Genomic DNA, 22,416 nt, shown 5'->3' with positions numbered 1-22,416 from the left:
GTGTTTTGTTCTCCTCTGCCTCGGGGCCCCTCTGAACCATGGGGCCCGGTATAGCTGTCCCCTTTGACCCCCCCCTGTCGCCGGGCCTGCCCACAGCCCAGTACAGATACTACTACACCATACCATATATACACACACAGCCCAGTACAGAAACCACTACACCATGCCATATATACACACACAGCCCAGTACAGAAACCACTACACCATGACATATATACATAGACAGCCCAGTACAGACACTACTACACCATGCCATATATACATAGACAGCCCAGTACAGACACTACTACACCATGCCATATATACATACACAGCCCAGTACAGACACTACTACACCATGCCATATATACACACACAGCCCAGTACAGACACTACTACACCATGCCATTTATACACACACAGCCCAGTACAGACACTACTGCACCATGCCATATATACACACACAGCCCAGTACAGAAACCACTACACCATGCCATATATACATAGACAGCCCAGTACAGACACTACTACACCATGCCATATATACATACACAGCCCAGTACAGACACTACTACACCATGCCATATATACAGTACAGACACTACTACACCATGCCATATATACATACACAGCCCAGTACAGACACCACTGTACCATGCCATATATACACACACAGCCCAGTACAGACACTACTACACAATGCCATATATACATTACAGACACTACTACACCATGCCATATATACATACACAGCCCAGTACAGACACTACTACACCATGCCATATATACAGTACAGACACTACTACACCATGCCATATATACATACACAGCCCAGTACAGACACCACTGAACCATGCCATATATACACACACAGCCCAGTACAGACACTACTACACCATGCCATATATACACACACAGCCCAGTACAGACACTACTACACCATGCCAAATATACAGACACAGCCCAGTACCGACACTACTACACCATGCCATATATACACACACAGCCCTGTACTGCCATGAATACACAACCACAGCCCAGTACAGACACTACTACACCATGCCATATATACAGTACACATACTACTATACCATGCCATGTATACACACAGCTCAGTACAGATACTACTACACCATGCCATATATACAGTACACACACTACTACAGCATGCCATGTATACGCAGCTGCTATTACCTGTAGAATGGGGCGGTCAGTACAGATTCAGAGAAATAATCATTAATATAGGTTCCCAGAAGACGCCGATCCCAGTCATCAGTCACATGACCTCCATAATTGACGCCAGAGATGAGAAATTTGAGGGCCTCCCACGGGGTCTCCTCATACTCATCCAGGTACAGGCTGAGCAGATTCTCAGATACCTGCGGTATTAGCATAAGAGGAGAAAGCTGAAGATAGCAGGACGGGGCACAGGTTACTGTGGGCACATTGTGGTTACAGAAAGATTTTTGTGGACTTGGAGACAATTTTTAGAAAACGTGTTTTCAATTGACACGGCCATAGAGGTCACACTGGAACTACGGCTATAGAGGTCACACTAAAACCACCACTACAGAGGTCACATTGGAACTACGGCTACAGAGGTCACACTAAAACCACCACTACAGAGGTCACATTGGAACCACGGCTATAGAGGTCACACTATAACCACAGTTATAGATGTCACATTGGATCAACGGCTATAGAGGTCCCATAGAACCACGGCTATAGAGGTCACACTGGAACTACGGCTATAGAGGTCACACTAAAACCACCACTACAGAGGTCACATTGGAACTACGGCTACAGAGGTCACACTAAAACCACCCTACAGAGGTCACATTGGAACAACGGCTATAGAGGGCACACTAGAACCACGGCTATAGAGGTCACATTGGAACCACGGCTATAGAGGTCACACTATAACCACAGTTATAGAGGTCACATTGGATCAACGGCTATAGAGGTCACATAGAACCACGGCTATAGAGGTCACACTAAAACCACAGCTATGGAGGTCACACTAGAACCACAGCTATAGAGGGCACACTAGAACCACGGCTATAGAGGGCACACTAGAATGACGGCTATAGAGGTCACATTGGAACCACGGCTATAGAGGTCACACTAGAACCACAGCTATAGAGGTCACACTAGAACCACGGCTATAGAGGTCACATTAGAACAACGGCTATAGAGGGCACACTAGAACGACAGATTTAGAGGTCACATTGGAACCACGGCTATAGAGGGCACACTAGAATCATGGCTATAGAGGTCACACTAGAACCACAGCTATAGAGGTCATACTAGAACCACGGCTATAGAGGTCACATTGGAATTTGAGGGCCTCCCACGGGGTCTCCTCATACTCATCCAGGTACAGGCTGAGCAGATTCTCAGATACCTGCGGTATTAGCATAAGAGGAGAAAGCTGAAGATAGCAGGACGGGGCACAGGTTACTGTGGGCACATTGTGGTTACAGAAAGATTTTTGTGGACTTGGAGACGATTTTTAGAAAACGTGTTTTCAATTGACACGGCCATAGAGGTCACACTGGAACTACGGCTATAGAGGTCACACTAAAACCACCACTACAGAGGTCACATTGGAACTACGGCTACAGAGGTCACACTAAAACCACCACTACAGAGGTCACATTGGAACCACGGCTATAGAGGTCACACTATAACCACAGTTATAGATGTCACATTGGATCAACGGCTATAGAGGTCCCATAGAACCACGGCTGTAGAGGTCACACTGGAACTACGGCTATAGAGGTCACACTAAAACCACCACTACAGAGGTCACATTGGAACAACAGCTATAGAGGGCACACTAGAACCACGGCTACAGAGGTCACATTGGAACCACGGGTTATAGAGGGCACACTAGAACCATAGCTATGGAGGTCACACTAGAACCACGGCTATAGAGGTCACATTAGAACAACGGCTATAGAGGGCACACTAGAACGACAGATATAGAGGTCACATTGGAACCACGGCTACAGAGGGCACACTAGAACCACAGCTATAGAGGTTACACTAGCACTACGGCTATAGAGGTCACATTGGAACCACGGCTATAGAGGTCACACTAGAACCACAGTTATAGAGGTCACATTGGAACAATGGCTATAGAGGTCCCAAAGAACTACGGCTATAGAGGTCACACTAAAACCACAGCTATGGAGGTCACACTAGAACCACGGCAATAGAGGTCACACTAAAACTACAGCTATGGAGGTCACACTAGAACCATGGCTTTAGAGGTCACATTGGAACAACGGCTATAGAGGTCACACTAGAACCACGGCTATAGAGGTCACATTGGAACAACGGCTATAGATGTCACACTAGAACCACGGCTATAGAGGTCACACTGGAACCACGGCTATACAGAGCACATTGGAACCACGGCTATAGAAGTCACACTGGAACCACGGCTATAGAGGGCACACTAGAACCACGGCTATAGAGGACACACTAGAACAACGGCTATAGAGGTCACACTAGAACCACAGCTATAGTGGGCACACTAGAACCACAGCTATAGAGGTCACACTAGAACCACGGCTATAGAGGGCACACTAGAACCACAGCTATAGAGGGCACACTAGAACCACGGGTTATAGAGGGCACACTAGAACCACGGGTCATAGAGGTCACACTAGAACCACGGCTATGAAGGGCGCACTAAAACCACAGCTATAGAGGTCACACTAGAACCACGGCTATAGAGGGCACACTAGAACCACAGCTATAGAGGGCACACTAGAACCACAGGTTATAGAGGTCACAGTAGAACCACGGGTTATAGAGGTCACACTAGAACCACGGCTATAGAGGGCACACTAGAACCACGGCTATAGAGGGCACACTAGAACCACGGCTATAGAGGGCACACTAGAACCACGGCTATAGAGGGCACACTAGAACCACGGGTTATAGAGGGCACACTAGAACCATAGCTATGGAGGTCACACTAGAACCACGGCTATAGAGGTCACATTAGAACAACGGCTATAGAGGGCACACTAGAACGACAGATATAGAGGTGACATTGGAACCACGGCTATAGAGAGCACACTAGAACCACAGCTATAGAGGTCACACTAGAACCACGGCTATAGAGGTCACATTGGAACCACGGCTATAGAGGTCACACTAGAACCACAGTTATAGAGGTCACATTGGAACAACGGCTATAGAGGTCCCAAAGAACCACAGCTATAGAGGTCACACTAAAACCACAGCTATGGAGGTCACACTAGAACCACGGCAATAGAGGTCACACTAAAACCACAGCTATGGAGGTCACACTAGAACCATGGCTATAGAGGTCACATTGGAACAACGGCTATAGAGGTCACACTAGAACCACGGCTATAGAGGTCACATTAGAACAACGGCTATAGAGGGCACATTAGAATTACGGCTATAGACGTCACACTAGAACGACAGATATAAAGGTCACATTGGAACCACAGCTATAGAGGGCACACTAGAATCATGGCTATAGAGGTCACATTGGAACAACGGCAATAGAGGTCACACTAGAACCACGGCTATAGAGGTCACACTAGAACCACGGCTATAGAGGGCACACTAGAACCACAGCTATAGAAGGCACACTAGAACCACGGCTATAGAGGTCACATTGGAACAACGGCCATAGAGGTCACACTAGAACCACGGCTATAGAGGTCACATTGGAACAAAGCTATAGAGGTCACATTGGCACCACGACTGTAGAGGTCACACTAGAACCATGGCTATAGAGGTCACATTGGAACAACGGCTATAGATGTCACACTATAACCACGGCTATAGAGGTCACACTGGAACCACGGCTATACAGAGCACATTGGAACCACGGCTATTGAAGTCACACTGGAACCACGGCTATAGAGGGCACACTAGAACCACGGCTATAGAGGACACACTAGAACCACGGCTATAGAGGTCACACTAGAACCACGGCTATAGTGGGCACACTAGAACCACAGCTATAGAGGTCACACTAGAACCACGGCTATAGAGGGCACACTAGAACCAGAACTATAGAGGGCACACTAGAACCACGGGTTATAGAGGTCACACTAGAACCACGGCTATGAAGGGCGCACTAAAACCACGGCTATAGAGGGCACACTAGAACCACGGCTATAGAGGGCACACTAGAACCACAGCTATAGAGGGCACACTAGAACCACGGCTATAGAGGGCACACTAGAACCACGGCTATAGAGGTCACATTGGAACAACGGCTATAGAAGTCACATTGAAACCTTGAATATAGAGGGCACATTGGAACCACAGTTATAGAGGTCAGCCAGGCATCATGGTTATAGAGGTCACACTGGAACCATACCTACAGAGGGTATACTGGAATTATGATTATAGAGGTCATACTGGGGCTACAGTTATAGATATTGGGCAAAAGGTAGAGCCCGAAATGAATAATGAATATAAAAAGTAACAAATCTGAAGATTGGGAATGCAAGTACGCCTGAGCTGATGTCTGTGTAGACTATGCATTAATTTGATTCCATACAGTTTATCACTGATTATCTATCCTGAAACTGCCCACATGAGGCTGGGTATATAGGAATTGTAAGATAAATAATAAGAATTTACGTACCGATAATTCTATTTCTCGTAGTCCGTAGTGGATGCTGGGGACTCCGTAAGGACCATGGGGATAGCGGCTCCGCAGGAGACTGGGCACAAAAGTAAAGCTTTAGAACTACCTGGTGTGCACTGGCTCCTCCCCCTATGACCCTCCTCCAAGCCTCAGTTAGGATACTGTGCCCGGACGAGCGTACACAATAAGGAAGGATTTTGAATCCCGGGTAAGACTCATACCAGCCACACCAATCACACCGTACAACTCGTGATCTAAACCCAGTTAACAGCATGATAACAGAGGAGCCTCTAGAAAAGATGGCTCACTACAGCAATAACCCGATTTTTTGGTAACAATAACTATGTACCAGTATTGCAGACAATCCGCACTTGGGATGGGCGCCCAGCATCCACTACGGACTACGAGAAATAGAATTATCGGTAAGTAAATTCTTATTTTCTCTAACGTCCTAAGTGGATGCTGGGGACTCCGTAAGGACCATGGGGATTATACCAAAGCTCCCAAACGGGCGGGAGAGTGCGGATGACTCTGCAGCACCAAATGAGAGAACTCCAGGTCCTCCTCAGCCAGGGTATCAATTTTGTAGAATTTTACAAACGTATTTGCTCCTGACCAAGTAGCTGCTCGGCAAAGTTGTAAAGCCGAGACCCCTCGGGCAGCCGCCCAAGATGAGCCCATCTTCCTTGTGGAGTGGGCATTTACAGATTTTTGGCTGTGGCAGGCCTGCCACAGAATGTGCAAGCTGAATTGTACTACAAATCCAACGAGCAATAGTCTGCTTAGAAGCAGGAGCACCCAGCTTGTTGGGTGCATACAGGATAAACAGCGAGTCAGATTTTCTGACTCCAGCCGTCCTGGAAACATATATTTTCAGGGCCCTGACAACGTCTAGCAACTTGGAGTCCTCCAAGTCCCTAGTAGCCACAGGCACCACAATAGGTTGGTTCAGGTGAAACGCTGAAACCACCTTAGGGAGAAACTGAGGACGAGTCCTCAATTCCGCCCTGTCCGAATGGAAAATCAGATAAGGGCTTTTACAGGATAAAGCCGCCAATTCTGACACGCGCCTGGCCCAGGCCAGGGCCAACAGCATGACCACTTTCCATGTGAGATATTTTAACTCCACAGATTTAAGTGGTTCAAACCAATGTGACTTTTGGAACCCAAAAACTACATTGAGATCCCAAGGTGCCACTGAAGGCACAAAAGGAGGCTGTATATGCAGTACCCCTTTTACAACGTCTGAACTTCAGGGACTGAAGCTAGTTCTTTTTGGAAGAAAATTGACAGGGCCGAAATTTGAACCTTAATGGACCCCAATTTCAGGCCCATAGACACTCCTGTTTGCAGGAAATGTAGGAATCGACCCAGTTGAATTTCCTCCGTCGGGCCTTACTGGCCTCGCACCACGCAACATATTTTCGCCAAATGCGGTTACATCCTTCCTGGCTTTGATCAGGATAGGGATGACTTCATCCGGAATGCCTTTTTTTCCTTCAGGATCCGGCGTTCAACCGCCATGCCGTCAAACGCAGCCGCGGTAAGTCTTGGAACAGACAGGGTCCTTGCTGGAGCAGGTCCCTTCTTAGAGTTAGAGGCCACGGATCCTCCGTGAGCATCTCTTGAAGTTCCTGTTACCAAGTCCTTCTTGGCCAATCCGGAGCCACGAATATAGTGCTTACTCCTCTCCATCTTATCACTCTCAGTACCTTGGAGGCAGATGAGGGAACACATACACTGACTGGTACACCCACGGTGTTACCAGAGCGTCTACAGCTATTGCCTGAGGGTCCCTTGACCTGGCGCAATACCTGTCGAGTTTTTCCCAACGGTTTATAATCATGTGGAAGACTTCTGGGTGAAGTCCCCACTCTCCCGGGTGGAGGTCGTGTCTGCTGAGGAAGTCTGCTTCCCAGTTGTCCACTCCCGGAATTGCTGACAGTGCTATCACATGATTTTCCGCCCAGCGAAGAATCCTTGCAGCTTCTGCCATTGCCCTCCTGCTTCTTGTGCCACCCTGTCTGTTTACGTGGGTGACTGCCGTGATGTTGTCCGACTGGATCAACACCGGCTGACCTTGAAGCAGAGGTCTTGCTAAGCTTAGAGCATTGTAAATGGCCCTTAGCTTCAGGATATTTATTTGAAGTGATGTCTCCAGGCTTGACCATAAGCCCTGGAAATTCCTTCCCTGTGTGACTGCTCCCCAGCCTCGCAGGCTGGCATCCGTGGTCACCAGGACCCAGTCCTGAATGCCGAATCTGCGGCCCTCTAGAAGATGAGCACTCTGCAACCAACACAGGAGGGACACCCTTGTTCTTGGTGACAGGGTTATCCGCTGATGCATCTGAAGATGCGACCCGGACCATTTGTCCAGCAGGTCCCACTGGAAAGTTCTTGCGTGGAATCTGCCGAATGGGATTGCTTCGTAGGAAGCCACCATTTTATCCAGAACCCTTGTGCATTGATGCACTGAGACTTGGCTCGGTTTTAGGAGGTTCCTGACTAGCTCGGATAACTCCCTGGCTTTCTCCTCCGGGAGAAACACCTTTTTCTGGACTGTGTCCAGGATCATCCCTAGGAACAGAAGACGAGTCGTCGGAACCAGCTGCGATTTTGGAATATTGAGAATCCAATCGTGCTGCCGCAACACTACCTGAGATAGTGCTACATCGACCTCCAACTGTTCCCTGGATCTTACCCTTATCAGGGAATCGTCCAAGTAAAGGATAACTAAAATTCCCTTCCTTCGAAGGAATATCATCATTTCGGCCATTACCTTGGTAAAGACCCGGTGTGCCGTGGACCATCCATACGGCAGCGTCTGAACTGATAGTGACAGTTCTGTACCATAAACCTGAGGTACCCTTGGTGAGAAGGGTAAATTTGGACATGAAGGTAAGCATCCTTGATGTCCCGAGACATGATGTAGTCCCCTTCTTCCAGGTTTGCAATCACTGCTCTGAGTGACTTAAACTTGAATTTGAACCTCTATATGTAAGTGTTCAAAGATATTAGATTTAGAATCGGTCTCACCGAGCCGTCCGGCTTCGGTACCACAACAGTGTGGAATAATACCCCGTTCCCTGTTGCAGGAGGGGTACCTTGATTATCACCTGCTGGGAATACAGCTTGTGAATGGCTTCCAAAACTGTCTCCCTGTCAGAAGGAGACATCGGTAAAGCCGACTTTAGGAAACGGCGAGGGGGAGACGTCTCGAATTCCAATTTGTACCCCTGAGATATCACCTGAAGGATCCAGGGGTCTACTTGCGAGTGAGCCCACTGCGCGCTGAAATTCATTGAGACGGGCCCCCCACCGTGCCTGATTCTGCTTGTAAAGCCCCAGCGTCATACTGAGGGCTTGGCAGAGGCGGGAGAGGGTTTCTGTTCCTGGGAACTGGCTGATTTCTGCAGCCTTTTTCCTCTCCCTCTGTCACGGGGCAGAAATGAGGAACCTTTTGCCCGCTTGTCCACGAAAAGACTGCGCCTGATAATACGGCGTCTTCTCATGTTGAGAGGCGACCTGGGGTACAAACGTGGATTTCCCAGCTGTTGCCGTGGCCACCAGGTCTGAAAGACCGACCCCAAATAACTCCTCCCCTTAATAAGGCAATACTTCCAAATGCCGTTTGAAATCCGCATCACCTGACCACTGTCGTGTCCATAACCATCTACTGGTAGAAATGGACAACGCACTTAGACTTGATGCCAGTCGGCAAATATTCCGCTGTGCATCACGCATATATAGAAATGCATCTTTTAAATGCTCTATAGGCAAAAATATACTGTCCCTATCTAGGGTATCAATATTTTCAGTCAGGGAATCCGACCACGCCAACCCAGCACTGCACATCCAGGCTGAGGCGATTGCTGGTCGCAGTATAACACCAGTATGTGTGTAAATACATTTTAGGATACCCTCCTGCTTTCTATCAGCAGGATCCTTAAGGGCGGCCATCTCAGGAGAGGGTAGAGCCCTTACAAGCGTGTGAGCGCTTTATCCACCCTAGGGGGTGTTTCCCAACGCACCCTAACCTCTGGCGGGAAATGATATAATGCCAATAACATTTTAGAAATTATCAGTTGTTATCGGGGGAAACCCACGCATCATCACACACCTCATTTAATTTCTCAGATTCAGGAAAACTACAGGTAGTTTTTCCTCACCGAACATAATACCCCTTTTTGGTGGTACTCGTATTATCAGAAATGTGTAAAACATTTTTCATTGCCTCCATCATGTAACGTGTGGCCCTACTGGAAGTCACATTTGTCTCTTCACCGTCGACACTGGAGTCAGTATCCGTGTCGGCGTCTATATCTGCCATCTGAGGTAACGGGCGCTTTAGAGCCCCTGACGGCCTATGAGACGTCTGGACAGGCACAAGCTGAGTAGCCGGCTGTCTCATGTCAACCACTGTCTTTTATACAGAGCTGACACTGTCACGTAATTCCTTCCAACAGTTCATCCACTCAGGTGTCGACCCCCTAGGGGGTGACATCACTATTACAGGCAATCTGCTCCGTCTCCACATCATTTTTCTCCTCATACATGTCGACACAAACGTACCGACATACAGCACACACACAGGGAATGCTCTGATAGAGGACAGGACCCCACTAGCCCTTTGGGGAGACAGAGGGAGAGTTTGCCAGCACACACCAGAGCGCTATATATATATATACAGGGATAACCTTATATAAGTGTTTTTCCCCTTATAGCTGCTGTATCTTTAATACTGCGCGTAATTAGTGCCCCCCCCCTCTCTTTTTTAACCCTTTCTGTAGTGTAGTGACTGCAGGGGAGAGCCAGGGAGCTTCCCTCCAACGGAGCTGTGAGGGAAAATGGCGCCAGTGTGCTGAGGAGATAGGCTCCGCCCCCTTATCGGCGGCCTTATCTCCCGTTTTTCTATGTATTCTGGCAGGGGTTAAATGCATCCATATAGCCCAGGAGCTATATGTGATGCATTTTTTGCCATCCAAGGTGTTTTTATTGCGTCTCAGGGCGCCCCCCCCCCAGCGCCCTGCACCCTCAGTGACCGGAGTGTGAAGTGTGCTGAGAGCAATGGCGCACAGCTGCAGTGCTGTGCGCTACCTTGTTGAAGACAGGACGTCTTCTGCCGCCGATTTTCCGGACCTCTTCTGTCTTTTGGCTCTGTAAGGGGGCCGGCGGCGCGGCTCTGGGACCCATCCATGGCTGGGCCTGTGATCGTCCCTCTGGAGCTAATGTCCAGTAGCCTAAGAAGCCCAATCCACTCTGCACGCAGGTGAGTTCGCTTCTTCTCCCCTTAGTCCCTCGATGCAGTGAGCCTGTTGCCAGCAGGTCTCACTGAAAATAAAAAACCTAAAACTAAACTTTTCACTAAGCAGCTCAGGAGAGCCACCTAGTGTGCCCCCTTCTCGTTCGGGCACAAAAATCTAACTGAGGCTTGGAGGAGGGTCATAGGGGGAGGAGCCAGTGCACACCAGGTAGTTCTAAAGCTTTACTTTTGTGCCCAGTCTCCTGCGGAGCCGCTATCCCCATGGTCCTTACGGAGTCCCCAGCATCCACTTAGGACGTTAGAGAAAAGTGAGAAAAGATCTATCTGTATTTTGGACCAAGCCGAGATTTGACTAGAATTTCAAATTCTACTCTTCGGCGACTGGAATCACTACCCCAAAGGAGACTAGAGACTGGATGTGGCCTTCCTCAGAGCCACCCGTTCTGTCCTGTCTCCAAGAAGACTAGTCATAAAAAAAAGTCCAGGCGGGGACTTCCAGTACTCTGTGATTCTTCTCCTTGCTCTGCCATCTATCAGTGGCAAAAATCTGGGGTTGCCTGCTGGGGAAGGGAGGACTTTCGCTCACATTATTCAACATTTCTATATTAGTGGATGTTCTACATGTTCTGTAGCTCATGGTCAGCCATCTCACCTCAAAGTCAGAGTCATTGAAGCCATATACGATGTTCCAGCCAAGCTGGAGGAATTTCCTGCGCTCCAGGAGGACACTGTGGAAGAAGCAGAGAGAGAACAGCAGGCGCCGGTAGCTGGAGGTCTTGCTGCACCGGGAGAACTGGGGCTCGGTTATCAGCTGGTAAAGACGTGTTAGGTTGGCGCGTAAGCCCTGGAGACAACAGAGGACATAGACATTATGTGTACGAGTCCCTCTCTGGATCACTCCATCACTTCTTAGACTGCTTCTTATCGAATATGAGATGTTTTCATAGTACTACGGAGTCACCTTGGGGGGCTCGGTGGTCATCTTAATGCTGGCTTGCAGGATGGAGATGGGGAAGTCAGGATGGGGGCTGGAGCTCAGCCACAGCCTGAAGTTTGGATGTGGATCTTCTACTTGCAGCTGTTCCACCAACTTATCCAGCTGAGGCATCCAGGACAGGGACAGGTGACAATTGGCCAAGAAGACCCAGTGTCCTGCAATACGAACAGTGGAAAATCAGAGCCTTCAGCCAATAGCCCTTCCTGACATAAACGACTGATATTACAAGGTCTCCACTCATTTGCAAACATTATTTCTTCTATGTACGTATGTATACCTATATTTACAGACACATCTGCAATGGGCTCTTACCGTCCTTCACTCCTTCTTTGATCATGCGGGTGGCAATAGGTGCCTGACCTTGTCCCAGGGACAGAGCTTGGAACAGCTGGGACATCCGGCACTGCTCTGCCAACTGCAAGAGGGCACCAGTAGGGTCCACTCCTGGGGAGAGCACGAACACCAGCGGGGAGCGTGGGAGAGAGTCCTCAACCACCTGACGAAGAGTCCAGACACTTTATAAGTATGAGTGTGAGAGACGCCTGGACACCGGATTAGTATGAGAGATGGCTGGACACTGTATTAGTATGAGAGATGGCTGGACACTGGATTAGTATGAGAGATGGCTGGACACTGGATTAGCGTGAGAGATGGCTGGACACTGGATTAGTATGAGAGATGGCTGGACACTGGATTAGTGTGAGAGATGGCTGGACACTGGATTAGTATGAGAGATGGCTGGACACTGGATTAGTATGAGAGATGGCTGGACACTGGATTAGTAGGAGAGATGGCTGGACACTGGATTAGTAGGAGAGATGGCTGGACACTGGATTAGCATGAGTGATGGCTGGACACTGGAATAGTATGAGAGATGGCTGGCCACTGGATTAGTATGAGAGATGGCTGGACACTGGATTAGTATGAGTGTGAGAGATGGCTGGACACTGGATTAGCATGAGAGATGGCTGGACACTGGATTAGCATGAGAGATGGCTGGACACTGGATTAGCATGAGAGATGGCTGGACACTGGATTAGCATGAGAGATGGCTGGACACTGGATTAGCATGAGAGATGGCTGGACACTGGATTAGTATGAGAGATGGCTCGTCACTGGATTAGTATGAGAGATGGCTCGACACTGGATTAGCATGAGAGATGGCTGGACACTGGATTAGTAGGAGAGATGGCTGGACACTGGATTAGTATGTGAGATGGCTGGACACTGGATTAGAATGAGAGATGGCTGGACACTGGATTAGTGTGAGAGATGGCTGGACACTGGATTAGTGTGACAGGCGGCTGGAGTAAATGTGAGTGAGGGAAATCAGGGCACTGGATTAGTATGAGAGATGGCTGGACACTGGATTAGTGTGAGAGATGGCTGGACACTGGATTAGTATGAGAGATGGCTGGACACTGGATTAGTGTGAGAGATGGCTGGACACTGGATTAGTATGAGAGATGGCTGGACACTGGATTAGTATGAGAGATGGCTGGACACTGGATTAGTGTGAGAGATGGCTGGACACTGGATTAGTGTGAGAGATGGCTGGACACTGGATTAGTGTGAGAGATGGCTGGACACTGGATTAGTGTGAGAGATGGCTGGACACTGGATTAGTGTGAGAGATGGCTGGACACTGGATTAGTGTGAGAGATGGCTGGACACTGGATTAGTATGAGAGATGGCTGGACACTGGATTAGTGTGAGAGATGGCTGGACACTGGATTAGTATGAGAGATGGCTGGACACTGGATTAGTGTGAGAGATGGCTGGACACTGGATTAGTGTGAGAGATGGCTGGACACTGGATTAGTGTGAGAGATGGCTGGACACTGGATTAGTGTGAGAGATGGCTGGACACTGGATTAGTGTGAGAGATGGCTGGACACTGGATTAGTGTGAGAGATGGCTGGACACTGGATTAGTGTGAGAGATGGCTGGACACTGGATTAGTGTGAGAGATGGCTGGACACTGGATTAGTGTGAGAGATGGCTGGACACTGGATTAGTATGAGAGATGGCTGGACACTGGATTAGTGTGAGAGATGGCTGGACACTGGATTAGTATGAGAGATGGCTGGACACTGGATTAGTATGAGAGATGGCTGGACACTGGATTAGTATGAGAGATGGCTGGACACTGGATTAGTGTGAGAGATGGCTGGACACTGGATTAGTGTGAGAGATGGCTGGACACTGGATTCGTATGAGAGATGGCTGGACACTGGATTAGTGTGAGAGATGGCTGGACACTGGATTCGTATGAGAGATGGCTGGACACTGGATTAGTGTGAGAGATGGCTGGACACTGGATTAGTATGAGAGATGGCTGGACACTGGATTAGTGTGAGAGATGGCTGGACACTGGATTAGTATGAGAGATGGCTGGACACTGGATTAGTGTGAGAGATGGCTGGACACTGGATTAGTGTGAGAGATGGCTGGACACTGGATTAGTGTGAGAGATGGCTGGACACCGGATTAGTGTGAGAGATGGCTGGACACCGGATTAGTGTGAGAGATGGCTGGACACTGGATTAGTGTGAGAGATGGCTGGACACTGGATTAGTGTGAGAGATGGCTGGACACTGGATTAGTGTGAGAGATGGCTGGACACTGGATTAGTGTGAGAGATGACTGGACACTGGATTAGTGTGAGAGATGGCTGGACACTGGATTAGTGTGAGAGATGGCTGGACACTGGATTAGTGTGAGAGATGGCTGGACACTGGATTAGTGTGACAGGCGGCTGGAGTAAATGTGAGTGAGGGAAATCGGGGCACTGGATTAGTGTATGACATGTACTCTTACTCGGTGTCACAATTTCAAAGAAAAAACGTAATGAGATGTGGGGTACAAGATCGACAATGAAGTGTCAGCCCTTATGCCCAATCCCACTCACCGCTTTCATGTCCAGTACCGGCGGCTCTGTAAACTTTGACCCCAGATTGTTGATGATATAAGCGGTGACGCAGAAGGCCACGCGGTCCTGGCGCAGAGAACGGACAATGAGCATCCGCTGCATCTCACTGCAGGCATTCTCCCATTCACCTGCAATGTGCGTGGCACGGTTACAGTAGCTATGGCGGCTGACATATGACCCTACATATGGTCAATGCTGCTATCCTGGCCCTACATATGGTCAATGCTGCTATCCTGGCCCTACATATGGTCAATGCTGCTATCCTGGTCCTACATATGGTAAATGCTGCTATCCTGGCCCTACATATGGTCAATGCTGCTATCCTGGCCCTACATATGGTCAATGCTGCTATCCTGGCCCTACATATGGTCAATGCTGCTATCCTGGCCCTACATATGGTCAATGCTGCTATCCTGGCCCTACATATGGTCAATGCTGCTATCCTGGCCCTACATATGGTAAATGCTGCTATCCTGGCCCTACATATGGTCAATGCTGCTATCCTGGTCCTACATATGGTAAATGCTGCTATCCTGGCCCTACATATGGTCAATGCTGCTATCCTGGTCCTACATATGGTCAATGCTGCTATCCTGGCCTTACATATGGTCAATGCTGCTATCCTGACCCTACATATGGTCAATGCTGCTATCCTGGCCCTACATATGGTCAATGCTGCTATCCTGGCCCTACATATGGTCAATGCTGCTATCCTGGCCCTACATATGGTCAATGCTGCTATCCTGGTCCTACATATGGTAAATGCTGCTATCCTGGCCCTACATATGGTCAATGCTGCTATCCTGGCCCTACATATGGTAAATGCTGCTATCCTGGCCCTACATATGGTCAATGCTGCTATCCTGGCCCTACATATGGTCAATGCTGCTATCTTGGCCCTACATATGGTAAATGCTGCTATCCTGGCCCTACATATGGTAAATGCTGCTATCCTGGCCCTACATATGGTCAATGCTGCTATCCTGGCCCTACATATGGTCAATGCTGCTATCCTGGCTCTACATATGGTCAATGCTGCTATCCTGGCCCTACATATGGTCAATGCTGCTATCCTGGCCCTACATATGGTCAATGCTGCTATCCTGGCCCTACATATGGTCAATGCTGCTATCCTGGCCCTACATATGGTCAATGCTGCTATCCTGGCCCTACATATGGTCAATGCTGCTATCCTGGCCCTACATATGGTCAATGCTGCTATCCTGGCCCTACATATGGTCAATGCTGCTATCCTGGCCCTACATATGGTCAATGCTGCTATCCTGGCTCTACATATGGTCAATGCTGCTATCCTGGCCCTACATATGGTCAATGCTGCTATCCTGGCCCTACATATGGTCAATGCTGCTATCCTGGCCCTACATATGGTAAATGCTGCTATCCTGGCCCTACATATGGTCAATGCTGCTATCCTGGTCCTACATATGGTCAATGCTGCTATCCTGGCCCTACATATGGTCAATGCTGCTATCCTGGCCCTACATATGGTCAATGCTGCTATCCTGGTCCTACATATGGTAAATGCTGCTATCCTGGCCCTACATATGGTCAATGCTGCTATCCTGGCCCTACATATGGTCAATGCTGCTATCCTGGCCCTACATATGGTCAATGCTGCTATCCTGACCCTACATATGGTCAATGCTGCTATCCTGGCCCTACATATGGTCAATGCTGCTATCCTGGCCCTACATATGGTCAATGCTGCTATCCTGGCCCTACATATGGTCAATGCTGCTATCCTGGTCCTACATATGGTAAATGCTGCTATCCTGGCCCTACATATGGTCAATGCTGCTATCCTGGCCCTACATATGGTAAATGCTGCTATCCTGGCCCTACATATGGTCAATGCTGCTATCCTGGTCCTACATATGGTAAATGCTGCTATCCTGGCCCTACATATGGTAAATGCTGCTATCCTGGCTCTACATATGGTCAATGCTGCTATCCTGGCCCTACATATGGTCAATGCTGCTATCCTGGCCCTACATATGGTAAATGCTGCTATCCTGGTCCTACATATGGTAAATGCTGCTATCCTGGCCCTACATGTGGTCAATGCTGCTATCCTGGCCCTACATGTGGTCAATGCTGCTATCCTGGCCCTACATATGGTCAATGCTGCTATCCTGGCCCTACATATGGTCAATGCTGCTATCCTGGCCCTACATATGGTAAATGCTGCTATCCTGGCCCTACATATGGTAAATGCTGCTATCCTGACCCTACATAAGGTAAATGCTGCTATCCTGACCCTACATAAGGTCAATGCTGCTATCCTGGCCCTACATATGGTCAATGCTGCTATCCTGACCCTACATAAGGTCAATGCTGCTATCCTGGCCCTACATATGGTAAATGCTGCTATCCTGGCCCTACATATGGTAAATGCTGCTATCCTGGCCCTACATATGGTAAATGCTGCTATCCTGGCCCTACATATGGTCAATGCTGCTATCCTGGCCCTACATATGGTAAATGCTGCTATCCTGGCCCTACATATGGTCAATGCTGCTATCCTGACCCTACATATGGTCAATGCTGCTATCCTGGCCCTACATATGGTCAATGCTGCTATCCTGGCCCTACATATGGTCAATGCTGCTATCCTGACCCTACATATGGTCAATGCTGCTATCCTGGCCCTACATATGGTCAATGCTGCTATCCTGACCCTACATATGGTCAATGCTGCTATCCTGGCCCTACATATGGTCAATGCTGCTATCCTGGCCCTACATATGGTCAATGCTGCTATCCTGGCCCTACATATGGTAAATGCTGCTATCCTGGCCCTACATATGGTCAATGCTGCTATCCTGGCCCTACATATGGTCAATGCTGCTATCCTGGCCCTACATATGGTAAATGCTGCTATCCTGGTCCTACATATGGTAAATGCTGCTATCCTGGCCCTACATGTGGTCAATGCTGCTATCCTGGCCCTACATGTGGTCAATGCTGCTATCCTGGCCCTACATATGGTCAATGCTGCTATCCTGGCCCTACATATGGTAAATGCTGCTATCCTGGCCCTACATATGGTAAATGCTGCTATCCTGACCCTACATAAGGTCAATGCTGCTATCCTGGCCCTACATATGGTCAATGCTGCTATCCTGGCCCTACATATGGTCAATGCTGCTATCCTGGCCCTACATATGGTAAATGCTGCTATCCTGGCCCTACATATGGTCAATGCTGCTATCCTGACCCTACATATGGTCAATGCTGCTATCCTGGCCCTACATATGGTTAATGCTGCTATCCTGGCCCTACATATGGTCAATGCTGCTATCCTGGCCCTACATATGGTAAATGCTGCTATCCTGACCCTACATATGGTAAATGCTGCTATCCTGGCCCTACATATGGTCAATGCTGCTATCCTGGCCCTACATATGGTAAATGCTGCTATCCTGGCCCTACATATGGTCAATGCTGCTATCCTGGCCCTACATATGGTCAATGCTGCTATCCTGACCCTACATATGGTCAATGCTGCTATCCTGGCCCTACATATGGTCAATGCTGCTATCCTGGCCCTACATATGGTCAATGCTGCTATCCTGACCCTACATATGGTCAATGCTGCTATCCTGGCCCTACATATGGTCAATGCTGCTATCCTGACCCTACATATGGTCAATGCTGCTATCCTGGCCCTACATATGGTCAATGCTGCTATCCTGGCCCTACATATGGTCAATGCTGCTATCCTGGCCCTACATATGGTAAATGCTGCTATCCTGGCCCTACATATGGTCAATGCTGCTATCCTGGCCCTACATATGGTCAATGCTGCTATCCTGGCCCTACATATGGTAAATGCTGCTATCCTGGTCCTACATATGGTAAATGCTGCTATCCTGGCCCTACATGTGGTCAATGCTGCTATCCTGGCCCTACATGTGGTCAATGCTGCTATCCTGGCCCTACATATGGTCAATGCTGCTATCCTGGCCCTACATATGGTCAATGCTGCTATCCTGGCCCTACATATGGTAAATGCTGCTATCCTGGCCCTACATATGGTAAATGCTGCTATCCTGACCCTACATAAGGTCAATGCTGCTATCCTGGCCCTACATATGGTCAATGCTGCTATCCTGACCCTACATAAGGTCAATGCTGCTATCCTGGCCCTACATATGGTAAATGCTGCTATCCTGGCCCTACATATGGTAAATGCTGCTATCCTGGCCCTACATATGGTAAATGCTGCTATCCTGGCCCTACATATGGTCAATGCTGCTATCCTGGCCCTACATATGGTAAATGCTGCTATCCTGGCCCTACATATGGTCAATGCTGCTATCCTGACCCTACATATGGTCAATGCTGCTATCCTGGCCCTACATATGGTCAATGCTGCTATCCTGACCCTACATATGGTCAATGCTGCTATCCTGGCCCTACATATGGTCAATGCTGCTATCCTGGCCCTACATATGGTAAATGCTGCTATCCTGGCCCTACATATGGTAAATGCTGCTATCCTGGCCCTACATATGGTAAATGCTGCTATCCTGGCCCTACATATGGTCAATGCTGCTATCCTGGCCCTACATATGGTAAATGCTGCTATCCTGGTCCTACATATGGTAAATGTTGCTATCCTGGCCCTACATGTGGTCAATGCTGCTATCCTGGCCCTACATGTGGTCAATGCTGCTATCCTGGCCCTACATATGGTCAATGCTGCTATCCTGGCCCTACATATGGTAAATGCTGCTATCCTGGTCCTACATATGGTAAATGCTGCTATCCTGACCCTACATAAGGTCAATGCTGCTATCCTGGCCCTACATATGGTCAAGGCTGCTATCCTGGCCCTACATATGGTCAATGCTGCTATCCTGGCCCTACATATGGTAAATGCTGCTATCCTGGCCCTACATATGGTCAATGCTGCTATCCTGACCCTACATATGGTAAATGCTGCTATCCTGACCCTACATATTGTCAATGCTGCTATCCTGGCCCTACATATGGTCAATGCTGCTATCCTGGCCCTACATATGGTCAATGCTGCTATCCTGGTCCTACATATGGTAAATGCTGCTATCCTGGCCCTACATATGGTCAATGCTGCTATCCTGGCCCTGCATATGGTCAATGCTGCTATCCTGGCCCTACATATGGTCAATGCTGCTATCCTGGCCCTACATATGGTCAATGCTGCTATCCTGGCCCTACATATGGTCAATGCTGCTACCCTGGCCCTACATATGGTCAATGCTGCTATCCTGGCCCTACATATGGTAAATGCTGCTATCCTGACCCTACATATGGTCAATGCTGCTATCCTGGCCATACATATGGTCAATGCTGCTATCCTGGCCCTACATATGGTCAATGCCTTCCATCACTAAAGGTGGATACACACTATGCAATTTTATAAGGATAATCTGGGAATTGCACTGTTTAGGTGAAACTACTTAATCAACTGTGGTCCTGCTATGGGTGCCAACCTTGTCCACATATACAGATTTATTGGTCACTACTCATTTCCCCCATGCAGTGCCCGTCACAGTACCTGGCAGGCAGGCATTTTCAGGCTCGGCGCTGGTGTACCATTGGTGCCAGTCTCGGGGGTACTGCTCAAATGAATTCATGATGCCATGAAAGTTTGCCAGCTTGTCCAGCTCTGTTATGTTATCCCAGTTGGCGTCAGAAAGCCATCCTGGGCAGGGGTTGTCCATCTGCTCTTCTCGGTCCAGGACCTACGGGTAGGTACAGAGGACGCCATACTAGTAACACTACATTAGGTGTATAAAGGATTCACAGAAACAGCAGAAAGAACTATTGGTAGAGTCGTGTTTTTATTTAAATATTTTTACCTATACGGCTAGGTACACAGGCGACCTAAAGACTGATGGAACGATGTATCGCACAGCTGTACATATTGGTGGTCATTCCGAGTTGTTCGCTCGTTGCCTTTTTTCGCAACGGAGCGATTAGGTGGAAAATGCGCATGCGCATGGTACGCAGCGCGCATGCGCTTAGTTATTTAGCACAAAACAGTAGATTTACACAAGCTCGAACAACGTTTTTCCAACGCTTGAGTGATCGTAGTGTGACTGACAGGAAGTGGGTGTTTCTGGGCGGCAACACAGCGTTTTCAGGGAGTGTGCTAAAAAACGCAGGCGTGCCAGCTAAAAACGCAGGAATGGCTGGGAAAACGGGGGAGTGGCTGGCTGAACACAGGGCGTGTTTGTGACGTCAAACCAGGAACTAAACGGACCGAGCTGATCGCAATCTAGGAGTAGGTCTGGAGCTACTCAGAAACTGCAAAGAATTATTTAGTAGCAGTTCTGCTAATCTTTCGTTCGCTATTCTGCTAAGCTAAGACACACTCCCAGAGGGCGGCGGCCTAGCGTGTGCAATGCTGCTAAAAGCAGCTAGCGAGCGAACAACTCGGAATGACGGCCATTGCACGAACCAACTGACGGCTGAGCGATAAATCATTAACCACCGCATTCACCTCATGCTGCCATCAGCGGGAATGGCCCATATGTCCCGCAGCACATCAGATGGGACGACCCAACGCTACTGGAGAGTGCAATCGCGGGGACACACTGAGCAACATATATTGTTCCGATCGGCGTCAGAATGATATGTCGTCCAATATATTGCCTAATGTATACCCTATAAATTGTTCTTGTAAGATTTTATCTTATCTTTCACATTATTCCTCGTTCTTTGCAACTTGAGCTGGTTCCACAACACTGACAGTAGGATATAACAATGCTAAACACACAGGGACTCAGTCCCACGCAGGTCCAAATGCACTCAGAATGCAGATGGAGAGCAGTCAGAAAGCAGATGGAGAGCAGTCAGAAAGCAGATGGAGAGCAGTCAGAATGCAGATGGAGAGCAGTCAGAATGCAGATGGAGAGCAGTCAGGATGCAGATGGACAGCAGTTAGAATGCAGATGGAGAGCAGTTAGAATGCAGATGGAGAGCAGTTAGAATGCAGATGGAGAGCAGTTAGAATGCAGATGGACAGCAGTTAGAATGCAGATGGACAGCAGTTAGAATGCAGATGGACAGCAGTCAAAATGCAGATGGAGAGCAGTCAGAAAGCAGATGGAGAGCAGTCAGAATGCAGATGGAGAGCAGTTAGAATGCAGATGGAGAGCAGTTAGAATGCAGATGGAGAGCAGTTAGAATGCAGATGGACAGCAGTTAGAATGCAGATGGACAGCAGTTAGAATGCAGATGGACAGCAGTCAAAATGCAGATGGAGAGCAGTCAGGATGCAGATGGACAGCAGTTAGAATGCAGATGGACAGCAGTCAGAATGCAGATGGAGAGCAGTTAGAATGCAGATGGACAGCAGTTAGAATGCAGATGGACAGCAGTTAGAATGCAGATGGACAGCAGTTAGAATGCAGATGGACAGCAGTTAGAATGCAGATGGACAGCAGTCAAAATGCAGATGGAGAGCAGTCAAAATGCAGATGGAGAGCAGTCAGGATGCAGATGGACAGCAGTTAGAATGCAGATGGACAGCAGTTAGAATGCAGATGGACAGCAGTCAGAATGCAGATGGAGAGCAGTTAG

At 48.6% G+C, this 22,416-nt stretch overlaps 1 protein-coding gene across 1 annotated transcript in view; it reads right to left on the bottom strand.

The window, feature by feature from the left end:
* DNAH2 (dynein axonemal heavy chain 2) overlaps positions 1 to 22,416 on the bottom strand; it is a 261,666-nt gene that overhangs the window by 18,134 nt on the left and 221,116 nt on the right. The window contains exons 76-81 of the mRNA XM_063930819.1: positions 20,387 to 20,573; positions 14,803 to 14,951; positions 12,204 to 12,387; positions 11,856 to 12,046; positions 11,547 to 11,738; positions 1,176 to 1,360 (exon numbers count right to left, since the gene is read on the bottom strand). Coding sequence (XP_063786889.1) covers positions 1,176 to 1,360; positions 11,547 to 11,738; positions 11,856 to 12,046; positions 12,204 to 12,387; positions 14,803 to 14,951; positions 20,387 to 20,573 — 1,088 coding nt within the window. The remainder of the gene's footprint in view (positions 1 to 1,175; positions 1,361 to 11,546; positions 11,739 to 11,855; positions 12,047 to 12,203; positions 12,388 to 14,802; positions 14,952 to 20,386; positions 20,574 to 22,416) is intronic.

This window comes from Pseudophryne corroboree, chromosome 6 (genome assembly GCF_028390025.1).
Source record: "Pseudophryne corroboree isolate aPseCor3 chromosome 6, aPseCor3.hap2, whole genome shotgun sequence".
Classification (NCBI taxonomy): domain Eukaryota; kingdom Metazoa; phylum Chordata; class Amphibia; order Anura; family Myobatrachidae; genus Pseudophryne; species Pseudophryne corroboree.
This window is presented reverse-complemented; position numbering and strand designations above follow the sequence as displayed.